The following is a 13,477-nucleotide window of genomic DNA, read 5'->3' as shown; positions in this document are numbered from 1 at the left end:
ATGATTTGATTTCACCATACCTCTACTCGGAAATCAAATTGCGACATTTGGGACTTTGATATTTGCGACAAAGACAATGTAGCTTCCATGCATTTCTTTCACTCGACCGCATTTTCTCATTCCAATTTTGCGAGTCAGGTTTTGTTCGTCGTGCAACAATTGCACATTGCCATTTAATTTCTCATTGTCACTAATGGCATCGATATCATCAGGTGGAATTATATTGATATCAACAGTATCTGGTTATTCGCAAAAAAATTTTCTTCTGCATCAGACCAATTTTCAATAATGTCTTGCAATTCGGCAGTAGTAAGGATTTTCTGATGACGACAGTTTCGTACTAGATTAAAGAAGCAGGTTACATTTTATCTTTAATCTAGTAGGAAACTGTCGTAGTCGTAAAACACATACGCCAACCACGATAAGGGTGAATATAACAAATATTCCAAATTTTCACTTTTTATAATTATATTGTTTGCTTTTTTACACAGAGATACACTTTTACAATTTGCTTTATTAAGATAACTATTTTTAAAATATTCAAAAAAAATATCTCTTTAAAGTCTGTTGGGTATTTAAATAATCCTGTAACGAGGTAAAATTTTTTCACTCCAAACAACTTCTACGAGCCACCAGGTACATTTTTAAAAATTTAGTTAAAATCGTACGAGCGGATCTATGGTCAGGCAATAATGGGTTAATTAAACTGAAAACCATTAAAACTAAAAGTTGTTTAATGGCTTTCTCTTGTAAAACAACTATTTTATGAGCACAAAATTTTAAAATCATACTTGTAGTCATAGAGAAACATAGAGCGGAAACTAGAAAAAAACTCAAACAAAAAAATTACTCAAAATAATAACACATACGAGTGTTGTTTTTGTTTTCACATAGTTTTTTTGTACTAATACATTCTCACCACTTAGGTTTTTGACAACTGAGTTAGGTCTTTGACAGCAGAGTTTCCGCTCTATGTATATTCTCTATGCTTGTAGTTTTCAAAATATTTTGACTCTCAATTTTTACGAAAAGTCTTATTTTTTAAAAGATTTTTATTAAGAATGTAGAAAATAACGGAATGTTTAAAAACTGTTTATGGTTTTAAAATCGTTGGCAGGATGGTGTCAGGATTTGCACAATTTTAATGAACCAAAAAATCGTATTACGTTAAATAAAACTTAAACCGTTCAATATAAAAATGATAAAAAATACGTAAGTTTTCATTAAACATTAATTTATTGTTTGTTATTCGGTAAGATTTTATAGTTGCTTCCGCTACCTTTTTGGTTGAGGTGGTGTACTTACGCTTAAAATCCTGTCCTGGGATACCTTTCCTATGTTCTTTAATTCTTTTTTACAGGTGCCCAATACTTGTCCACAGACCGAAGTTCTGGACAGTTGGTTGGATTTTCCGCTATTGGTACAAAATTGACATTATTATTTGAATACTAATCTAGGGCGTTTTTTCTATAATGGCATTATGCCAAAACGGACCAGAAATATGAAGACACTCTGTGCTGTTTTAAGAAAGGTAAAAGCCGTTTTTGTAGACACTCCGTTATATATATTTCTGTGGTTATCGTGTCTGATTTCACAAATGATTGGCTTCTTTTGTCACAACTGCAAATGGTTTTCCACACATGAAACTTATTGGGGAATTTTGATTGTTCTTTGTCCGGTATTGTCTTGAGCATTACCTCGTCCATCAGCCACATAAAAATCTTAACCCGAAAGTTGTGAAAAGTCTGCCACTACATAAGTTTCATCATCCGTCATACAAAAGGTGTATTTTTATACCATACACCACCATAGTGGTGTAGGGTATAAGTATACCGATCGACTTAGAATCACTTTCTGAGTCGATTAAGCGATGTCCGTCCGTCCGTCCGTCTGGTTGGCTGGCTGTCCATGTAAACCTTGTGCGCAGAGTACAGGTGGCAATTTTAAAGATATTTCGATCAAATTTGGTACATATTATTTTTTCAGCTCAAGGACCAAGCTTATTGAAACTGGCTGAAATCGGTGCACTATTTCACCTAGCCCCCATACGAATGTCCTCCCGAAATTGGACTTTATCGGTCATAAATGTTTAATTTATATATGTATCTCCACAAATTCCGCTCCAAATAACTTTTATATATACAAAATTCATGTCACCAAATTTTGTTACGATCGGTCCATAATTAGTCATAGCTCCCATATAGACCCGCTTCCGAAAATCACTTTAACGTGCATAAATCGCTTAAAAATGTTGGTAAACACACAAAATTCAACATAGTTAACTTTAATACATAAATCACACGACCTAATTTCATGGTGATCGGTCCATAATTGGTCATAGCCCCCATATAACCCACTTCCGAAAATCACTCAAAAATATTAATTATTGAAATTTTAAAAGAAAAATTTTTTTGCTCTTTTACTTAGTGTAGGGTATTATATGGTCGGGCTTGACCGACCATACTTTCCTACTTGTTTTTTATAAAATTTGACCTCAATTTTTTCGCTCGTTCTTTTGCTTTTCAGTTCTTTCATGCATTGCGATCTGGAACTTTCTGAACTTTATAGGACTTCAACCCTAACGATAATGCATTTGTATCACATCAATTCCATTCAGAAGCGGATAATAAAAGTTAATGCTACAAAATATGTTCACGTTTCGTTAACTTTAAACTGAGACAGTTGCTGTTCAATACAGATTAACAACATCTGGATACCCGAACAAAAGCTTGTAATGTACCTTGGTATTCATCTCGACCGCTGTCTAATATTAAATCAAAAGTGATGCATATAAGACTGAACAGCCTCTTCTAATATCGAAAAGATACAAAGAACACAGTCAATGCTCTTAAGAATATTAACAGTTGCTCCTTGGTACGTTAGAAATTGCAATATACATAGGAATTTTAATGTTCCTATAAGTAAAAGTGAAAATTACTAGATCATCCATTTGATGGTTAGAGACGCCTGTTAAGAATGGAAACATTGAATGTAGCCATATGATCTTGTTGATGTATACGTTTAGTTGCATATTGATGTTATATCTTTATTTATAATTAGTTTAAGATGTCAGTACTTATTTTGAATTTCTTAATACAAAAATTCAATAAATAAACAAGAAAATGGAAAAAACAGAGTTCTGACCAAAAACTAAATTTCCTTAAAATCCGCTAATTTGAAATTGATGCCTATTCCATAATTGTCACAACTGTTAAACTAAATTAATTTCAATCCTCTTCTAACTTTTTGGAATTTTGTTTAATGAAACTTTGAAAAATTTAGAATTTGAAATATATCAAGTTATAAATACCACTTTATCGATTTCAATTTATAATATTTATAAATAAGTTGTTAAATAGTCTGCTGTGTGGTAAATATTGTGATGTGTGGTAAAGGTGTTTTGATTACCAATACATATAAACAACATTTTACTAATTTATTATTAAAGTTAGGTTTTTTCTGACAGTTGAGTTAGGTTTTTTGACAGTGTTTCATCTAAATGCTCTAAAATTTAACCAATTTTACTAGAATTTGCAGCATTTGCTTTCTAGATAATGGAAAATATTTTTAAACCTTGAAAATCCAATAAATTCAAATTGAGGGCCATCCTAGTGTATATGTATGTTTTAATAGTCTCGATGATTGTAGTTGTTGGTTTTTATTTTCGGTTTGTTAACGTACTGCCGCTACTGTTGTTTGGCCATAGTCATTTAATATTTGTTGCTGTAAACAATAATAATACAAGCATAACAACAACAAAAAAAAATTAAATTGCACACATATGTTTGAGTGTTTGTGCGTATGCACATACACAAATTAATTAATTAAATATGTATTAGTGACATTGATAGAAATATTTTTACAGTAGTGGTTAAGGTTTTTTTACATTTTTTAAATACACTTTAAAAATTTGTTAATAAAATTCTTAAAATATAATTTAATTCAAACTTTTCATAGCACAAAGAACAAGATTTTAAACCTCGGTTTTAAGGGCTTCGCAATAACAAATTTTTCATCAGAATATTTCAAAGGATTTATTTTGAGTGTATATTTCCATAGCACAAAAAAACACTACAGTGAAATAAGTCAATTAATTTATTTGTTGTGATTAAAATAATAATAATAATAATAGTGCAAGCATTTTATGGTAAACTGATTATGGAATTAATTATAAAAAAAATTAAGGACAAATTTTAACAACTTCAAAAAAACATAAATTTAGACAAAAGGAAATTCTCAACATTTTGGGAATTTTTATTTAAAATATGCATTTTAATTAATTTATTAATTTATAACCAGCTAAGCCGGTCTACTTTGCCACCCCAATTAGAATTAGATATAGATTTTATTCCCACCATAAATAACACATCAAAATATTTGTGGCAGACCCACATTAGAACGGTCTAACGGTGCGTCCGTCTGTTGAAAACACAAACACACAAACGAAAGGAGCTAGGTAGATATTATCCACAAATTCTCTCTGCTGATAAGGTTTATTTGGTATTGGAAATAGGTAATATCGATCCATGATTTCACATAGCCCTCATTCAAATCTCCCCCGGAATACTGTTTCAATATTATGATTATGCGTAAATTCTGATAAAATATTCCACAAATTAGTTCTAAATACCAGTGTTGCCAGTTTAGCCTTTTTGAGGCTAAATTTAGCCTTTTTATTTACTCTTTAGCCTCGAAATTTTGGTTTTAGCTTCGTGGCTTTTTTCTAGCCTTTTTTTAATTTCAAAATAGCCTTTTTTGAAATTAAAAAAGGCTAAAAATTTCGAGACTAAAGAGTAAATAAAAAGGCTAAATTTATATTTGTGATCCATTTTCATTTTAATTCATTACTGATTTTCATTTAGCTTTTCAACATACTCAAGAATTGTGCAGTATTAAAAGAACAAATAACAATTGCCAATATCAAGTGGTTCAAAATGAAATAGAGTATTTTATATCTGAAAGCTTTAATGTCTAGCAAATTCTCTTTCAAGACAAAATTGTTATTACACATTATATTCATCATTATATAATGGACAAGAGCCCCACAAACTCTTGAAGGCTTGTGATACTCGATGGCGATCAATAGCCGTTAAACGTCTTGTGGATCTATGATTCGAGTTAAAATCCATTTTATTTTAATTTCGTCAAACCAGCAATTCTAAAAAGCCAAACTTTTAAGTAATTAATACACTGATTATAATTTGGCGTACCATCTTTTTTTAAAACCAGTATTGCACAAAGTACAAAAAGTAAATAAATCATTTGCTGTTTTCTGATTTAAAATTCAAGGACTTTGATCCATTATCGTCGCCAATTGAAAATTGTTTAATGTTTTTGACACATTTTTCATACTAGTTTGACGAATGAGAGATAAAATAAAGAACGTTTTAATTAGTGAAGATTATGAAAAAAATAATACGACAAATTAAACTAATTAAGCAATTGCGACAAAGATTACCATATGAAAACTCTACGCAAAATCAATTTTTTTCCCGTTGATAATAAAGTAGTAAAACCAAAAAAAATATATTATGTCATATTGATAGTGAAAAATTAAAGTGCTAATAAAATTACGAAGCTTAAGGCTCAGTGGCAGAATATATTAAACTACAAATGGACAAATATAGAACCAACAATGTCCATTTTCTGACATGGTTAATCTAGTATTTAACTTTTTAGTACTTCCTTTAAGTAAAGCAGATGAATTTTATTAACATATTTTCTAATTTTTTATTTAAAAATAAATATAAACCAAAATTCTTAATTTATAATATTTTATCTTTTTTTCGGCTTTTTTCTAAAGCGGTTTAGTTTTTTCTGGCCTTTTTTTGAAGCCAATATAGCTTCTTTTTTCGCCAGCTCCTGGCAACACTGCTAAATACCCAGAAATTATGAGTATGAGTAATATTTATTATCTACCAAATAACTACTTAACACTCATACGCAACGAAGTTCTAATTAAATATTAAGTTGCCTAAAAAGCCTCTTGTATTAAACAAATTTAAAAATTAAACTTAAAACTACAAAAATCTAGCAAACAACTTGCAAATCTCACATTTAAGTCTTCAAAACTACATATAAATATGTGCGTGTTTATTAAGTGTAAATCAGTTGCCTAAATACTGAAAGCAAAAGCAATAAAATAAAATGCTGTTGCTAAATTCAAGAAAACAGTACTAGTTTCCTTTATAAAAAGAAAGACTTTCAAACAAAGAAGTTGTTGCTTAAGCACTTTTAACTAAAGTGTGTAATTTAAATAGTGTTGTTTTGTTGCCAGCATAATGATATTTGTTGTGCTCACTTGAGTCTTCAAAATGATTACATACAACGAAAGCAAATAAACATAAAGATAAATAGACAAGCAACTTGGCACTCCTTATGAAAAGACTTTTAGTGATAAAAGTTAATATAAATTTAAATTTCCATTAAATACTATACATAGTACACTTTTTAAAAGTAATGAAAAAATATAGCTAAATGTTCATTTCTAGTTCAGATACTTGTTAAGGTTTTAGTTCAGATATTTCCACTGCAATATCAAACAAAAAGTATGAATCCATAAGATTATCTCACCAGTTCCAAATTCTGAATTCTTGTAAGACCTTCAAAGAAACTAAATTCCCTTGCATGGGGATTCGAATGGTCACATAATTTTTACTTGCAGCTCGAAGCAGCATATTTACTCTCCTCGATTATTTTAGGAACACTGAAAAACCTATGGATATTACAGTTTATTATGTACCAAGGATTTATCATGTTACCCTAAGAATCTTACTATTTCTTTGTAACTCATTGATATTATTCATAGCTGGCTGCCATATCAATATCAATGGTTTTAACACTGCTTCACACCGGAGCACCTTCTAGTCCAAGTCTAAGTCATACCATGAACTAATGTGCCAGTGTTGAATAATAACAGCAAGCTATCATAGCAGCAGATTTTTATCCACACGATGTGAATTTTCCGCTTGGAGAGCTATAATTGCATTTACTGTCCAGGGAGCACCACATCATATATACTTTAATAAATTTAAACCTAAATTGAATATGCTATTCTAAACTTAATAATAAATAAATTTATTCGATTATTAGCTAAAAATATATTTTTATTCGTATAAGATTATTTTGCTAGAATTAAGTTTAATACGACTAATGCAATTAAAAATACAACATGAAATAATTTAACTTGATTATACGTTTATTTGAATAATTGTATTGCTTTATTTTACTACATTTAATATGAGCTCAATACTAAAATAATTTTATATATTTTATTTATTATTCGTTAAAATTATACGTTTATTCGAATAATTTTCTAATTTCAAACATGATATAACTACACTGAATCAATTAAGTCTCCGTACAGACATTCAATACATATTTAAACCTTTTTTTAATTAATTTTATAAAAAATCTTATAAACTAGAAATCAACATAAAAAAATACAAACATTTTCCTTATAATCTTAAAAATTTACATAAATTCAATAATTATACGAAAAGTATCACCAAAAAAGTCTCCGTACAGTTAACTATTTTAGGGCAAGGAATCCCAATATTAAACTCAATTGAATTTAATATGTGGTAGGTCCTCCTTTCTGAGCAACTGCTTCACTGTGCATGGAATGGACCAGCTTTGTTGTTGTCAGGGAATCCAAAAATAAGCAAATTTTAATGGATAGAAAGAAAATTATTATTAACTAACCGAAATCAAGGATATTGTAAAAAGACCACGCTCTTCTATTCAGTACGTTATTCAACAGTTCAAAAAAACCGGAACAATGGCAAATAAACAAAGAACTGACCATCCAAGAAAAATATACCACCACGTAGAGAGAAGAATTGTACGATTTGTAGAAGGTAATCCAAAAATTAACGCATGTGTAATTGCGGGAAACTTGAAAACTAGTGATGAATTAACGGCAAACCCCCAAACTGTAAGAAACGCTCTTAAACTAAATGGATACAATGGTCGAGTAAGCCGTAAGAAGCCCCTTGTTAGAAAAGTGAACATGAAAAAGAGATTGGATTACGCTATCGAGCATATTGATAAAGATTTTTTATTTTGGGGTCGAGTTATTTTTAGCGATGAAAGTAAATTGAATGTTTTTGGTTCTGATGGAAGATAAATGTTATGAAGAAAGCCAAATACTGAAATGAATCCGAAGCATTTGACGCTAACCGTAAAGCATGGAGGAGGTAGCGTTATTGTTTGGGGTTGCATGGCTTCATCTGAGGTGGGAAATCTTATTTTTGTTGAAAACACGATGGATAAATATGCATACCTTAATATATTAAAAGAAAACTTAAAACAAAGTTCTGAAAAATTAGGCTTGGGACGTCTGTATTGCTTTCAACAAGACAACGAAACCAAACACACCTCTAGATTAGTACAGGAATGTCTTATTTATAATGTTCCTAATCACTCAAATCGCTCAGCTCAGTCACCTGATCTCAACCCGATTGAGAATCTATGGGATCACTTGGAATGAAAGATACGGCAGCACAATATAACGAGTAAAGATCAACTAAAAGTAGTTATAATGTAACAGTGGTATAAAATAGATTCCCTGACAAAAACAAAGCTGGTCCATTCCATGCACAGCCATTAAAATGCTGCAATTACTCAGAAAGGAGGACCCACCTCATATTAAATTCAATTAACATTAATATTGGGATTCCTTGCCTTAAAACGGTTAACTGTACGGAGACTTTTTTGGTGATACTTTTCCTACAATTATTGAATTTATGTAAATTTTTATGATTTTAAGGAAAATGTTTGTATTTTTTATGTTGATTTCTAGTTTATAATATTTTTTATAAAATGAATTAAAAAAAGGCTTAAATATGTATTGAAAAGTTACCATAAATAGCTAGTTTATATTATGATTCAGTGTATATAAAATCTACATAAAAAAAATTAATTATTTTATTCGTTATGATTAATTGAATATTTTTATTCGAAAATTTTACAACATAGATACGTTCAGTTTAGTTCAGTTCTAGTTCAGTTCTAGTTCTAGTTCTAGTTCAGTTCTAGTTCAGTTCTAGTTCAGTTCTAGTTCAGTTCTAGTTCAGTTCTAGTTCAGTTCTAGTTCAGTTCTAGTTCAGTTCTAGTTCAGTTCTAGTTCAGTTCTAGTTCAGTTCTAGTTCAGTTCTAGTTCAGTTCTAGTTCAGTTCTAGTTCAGTTCTAGTTCAGTTCTAGTTCTAGTTCAGTTCTAGTTCAGTTCTAGTTCTAGTTCAGTTCTAGTTCAGTTCTAGTTCAGTTCTAGTTCAGTTCTAGTTCAGTTCTAGTTCAGTTCTAGTTCAGTTCTAGTTCAGTTCTAGTTCAGGTTCTAGTTCAGGTTCTAGTTCAGGTTCTAGTTCAGGTTCTAGTTCAGGTTCTAGTTCAGGTTCTAGTTCAGGTTCTAGTTCAGGTTCTAGTTCAGGTTCTAGTTCAGGTTCTAGTTCAGGTTCTAGTTCAGGTTCTAGTTCAGGTTCTAGTTCAGGTTCTAGTTCAGGTTCTAGTTCAGGTTCTAGTTCAGTTCTAGTTCAGTTCTAGTTCAGTTCTAGTTCAGTTCTAGTTCAGTTCTAGTTCAGTTCTAGTTCAGTTCTAGTTCAGTTCTAGTTCAGTTCTAGTTCAGTTCTAGTTCAGTTCTAGTTCAGTTCTAGTTCAGTTCTAGTTCAGTTCTAGTTCAGTTCTAGTTCAGTTCTAGTTCAGTTCTAGTTCAGTTCTAGTTCAGTTCTAGTTCAGTTCTAGTTCAGTTCTAGTTCAGTTCTAGTTCAGTTCTAGTTCAGTTCTAGTTCAGTTCTAGTTCAGTTCTAGTTCAGTTCTAGTTCAGTTCTAGTTCAGTTCTAGTTCAGTTCTAGTTCAGTTCTAGTTCAGTTCTAGTTCAGTTCTAGTTCAGTTCTAGTTCAGTTCTAGTTCAGTTCTAGTTCAGTTCTAGTTCAGTTCTAGTTCAGTTCTAGTTCAGTTCTAGTTCAGTTCTAGTTCAGTTCTAGTTCAGTTCTAGTTCAGTTCTAGTTCAGGTTCTAGTTCAGGTTCTAGTTCAGGTTCTAGTTCAGGTTCTAGTTCAGGTTCTAGTTCAGGTTCTAGTTCAGGTTCTAGTTCAGGTTCTAGTTCAGGTTCTAGTTCAGGTTCTAGTTCAGGTTCTAGTTCAGGTTCTAGTTCAGGTTCTAGTTCAGGTTCTAGTTCAGGTTCTAGTTCAGGTTCTAGTTCAGGTTCTAGTTCAGGTTCTAGTTCAGGTTCTAGTTCAGGTTCTAGTTCAGGTTCTAGTTCAGGTTCTAGTTCAGGTTCTAGTTCAGGTTCTAGTTCAGGTTCTAGTTCAGGTTCTAGTTCAGGTTCTAGTTCAGGTTCTAGTTCAGGTTCTAGTTCAGGTTCTAGTTCAGGTTCTAGTTCAGGTTCTAGTTCAGGTTCTAGTTCAGGTTCTAGTTCAGGTTCTAGTTCAGGTTCTAGTTCAGGTTCTAGTTCAGGTTCTAGTTCAGGTTCTAGTTCAGGTTCTAGTTCAGGTTCTAGTTCAGGTTCTAGTTCAGGTTCTAGTTCAGGTTCTAGTTCAGGTTCTAGTTCAGGTTCTAGTTCAGGTTCTAGTTCAGGTTCTAGTTCAGGTTCTAGTTCAGGTTCTAGTTCAGTTCTAGTTCAGTTCTAGTTCAGTTCTAGTTCAGTTCTAGTTCAGTTCTAGTTCAGTTCTAGTTCAGTTCTAGTTCAGTTCTAGTTCAGTTCTAGTTCAGTTCTAGTTCAATTCTAGTTCAGTTCTAGTTCAGTTCTAGTTCAGTTTTAGTTCAGATTTCAGAGTTCATAGAATCTCTTTAGCTTTATTTTTTGTATTTGTTGTGTTCTTTGTATAAGTTTGATATATTTGTAGAAAATTTCTGTAAATTTTCTTTTTAAATATTTACTTTGTAATTCTTGGTCATATTTGTTTTCTCAAAATAACCTTGAAATTATTTTTTATTTTTTTTAAATATTTAATTTTAAATACATAGAAAGTGATTATTTATTCTCAAACAATGTCCTTTTTTCTTGTTGCGCAATTTTTCTTTCTTTAAATTTAAATTTAATTTTTCTCTATACAAATTATTAAATATTCATATGGTTTCTCTGCTTATATGCTTGAGTATACATGTGCATAAATATTTGTCTGACAAACAAATTTGGCCAAATGTAATTAAAATTTTAAAATTTAATAACATGTTTTGTCAAGTGGAATTAGCATTTTTTCCAAAACATTAAAAAAACCTTAAAATTGTCTTTATTTAGATTTACAAACGAATAGTTAAAACAAGTAATTAAAGGAAACCTTAAAATAGATTGAGGAAGTTTGAGATTAGACAATGTAGTTATTTAGAGATACATTGTATAATTATAAGTCATAGACAACTGGTTACTAAATATAATGAGGGGTAGTCTTAATTAGATAATTGTTTTGTGGTGTTTCCTGTGATTTTCAATGTAAAAGTGTAATTAGGTAGTCTGATATAAAGAATACCAAATAAAAGAATCATTTGAGTATTTGTCTACAATTTGGAAATTCTATTGCTCAGTTTACATAGAAAAAAAATATTTGTAAAAAGCAACAGTTGAGCTCAGAAATGTTGTCAGATAGTTAATGTAATGTATGTTAAGTGTAATTGTGTTAAATAGTTTAAATAAATCACAACTTTAATTAAATTTGTAACATAATAAACAACAATACAATTAATAATAATAATATTAAATATTAAATATAATAAAAATAAATCTCAAATAAATAGCAACATCAATAGCAAAAATAGTATTAAAAAAAATAAAATAATATAGTAATAAATATATAAATAAAAAATATATATTAAAATAAATAAAATTAAATTAAATCAAAAAATATGGCAGCAACAATAACAAGTAAAGTGATTTATTTAAAAGTAAGTGGTAGAAATTTTAATAATTTACCACCACAACCTACAGCAATATTTTTATTCATATTGATATTAATGTGCCACAAAAGTCATTTTCATGCAATTGAAACGGCAGCTGATGTATTGAGTAAGTAAATAAAATAACAAAAGCAATAACTATAACAATTGCGATAAACAAAAATGATAATAATAATTTATTGTTATAAAGAAAATCAACAAAATAGTTAGTGAAATATATATGTAAATTGTTTAATTTAATAAAGACAATTTGTTTAAACTGACAAGAATTAATTGTCAAATACCACATAGAGAATTATGAAATCTTATTTGTTTTTAAATGACAAAAATTTTAAAATTTAAGGGGAGTTGACAATAAATAAATTCAAATGGGAATTGAAAAAGTTTACTATATGGAGTATTTTATTAGATAGTAAGAAATCAAACCAATTTATAAAATTTAAGAATTGCTCTTTATGATTTACATGGGCAAAAACACTACTCTTTTAAAATCCATGAAAGCGACCATAATTGTTCATTATTTGGAGCTACTAGCAACAAAAATGCAAAATTATTGAAATGAATAAGAGCTTTTTCTTATTCTAAGTATTTGACCACAAAATTCTATTATGGGATTTAGAGTTATATGAAATAACAGCTAATCACTGTTATTAAGCAATCACCTCCGGTAAAAAGTTAATAAGATGATAAATTTTTATTTTAGTTTTTAACAAAGTTACACGCAAAGCCACATTGGTAAAAGCTGTCAGAATTATTTATGCATCAGTTCTATAAATTTTAATCGAATTTCAATAAATTTGGCAACTATTGATAACTACTTGCCATTACCAATATTCACAAAACTATTGTTGTGTTACAGTGTGTCAAAATGACCATATAAAATGTGGGAGTAACTTCCAAATTAGATAAACATTTTAATGAATTTGAATAATGCCTATGACGCAATTTAATTCAATCTTAGTTTTTTTCTGAACTTTAATCCAATTAAGTAATTTTTCAAGTATGCTTTGGTTTCCAACCAATATACATATATATGAGTTATAATTGAGAGAAAATTAAAAAGAAAGAAAAATACAATTTTATAAAAGACTAACTGACCCTGTGCGCTTCGCCACCCCAATTAGAAGAATGAAATAGTACTATTAAGTCTCCCTTTGTGAATCTAATTTCATATTTCTGGGTCCATTAGTATAGAAATTGAAAAAGAAAGTTACCACCAAAGTCACCTTTTGTGAATTCAAATTCATTCAGAATCATGTGTGCCTAATTTTAAATTATTAGGTTTATTATTATAAAATATTCAAAAAGTACCATTGCAATAAACAAATTGTACCATTGATTATCACTTTTGAATTCGCATTCACTAAACCATAACCCGTCAAGTTTGAATTTTAAATTTGTATAGCCTTTCCTATATTATCAACTAATTTTGTTTCTATAACAATTAATATTTAAAAATTATCACAAAACCAAAAAAAAAAACGAAACCTCGGTTTTGAAATTCTTCGGTTTTTTGGAAACGCTAGGTCCATTATTATAGTAAATTCACAAAAGTACATATGAGAACAAAGAAAAAGTACCAAGAAGTA

General features: G+C 29.8%; 1 protein-coding gene across 1 annotated transcript in view; it reads left to right on the top strand.

Moving 5' to 3' along the window:
- Positions 1-11,871: 11,871 nt before the first annotated feature.
- DIP-eta (Dpr-interacting protein eta) overlaps positions 11,872-13,477 on the top strand; it is a 58,532-nt gene continuing 56,926 nt past the window's right edge. The window contains exon 1 of the mRNA XM_065500357.1: positions 11,872-11,997. Coding sequence (XP_065356429.1) covers positions 11,946-11,997 — 52 coding nt within the window. The 5' untranslated portion in view covers positions 11,872-11,945. The remainder of the gene's footprint in view (positions 11,998-13,477) is intronic.

The sequence above is a fragment of the Calliphora vicina genome, chromosome 2, assembly GCF_958450345.1.
Source record: "Calliphora vicina chromosome 2, idCalVici1.1, whole genome shotgun sequence".
In the NCBI taxonomy this organism is placed as follows: domain Eukaryota; kingdom Metazoa; phylum Arthropoda; class Insecta; order Diptera; family Calliphoridae; genus Calliphora; species Calliphora vicina.
Note: the sequence above shows the minus strand (reverse complement) of the source record. Positions and strands in the feature narration are given on the sequence as shown.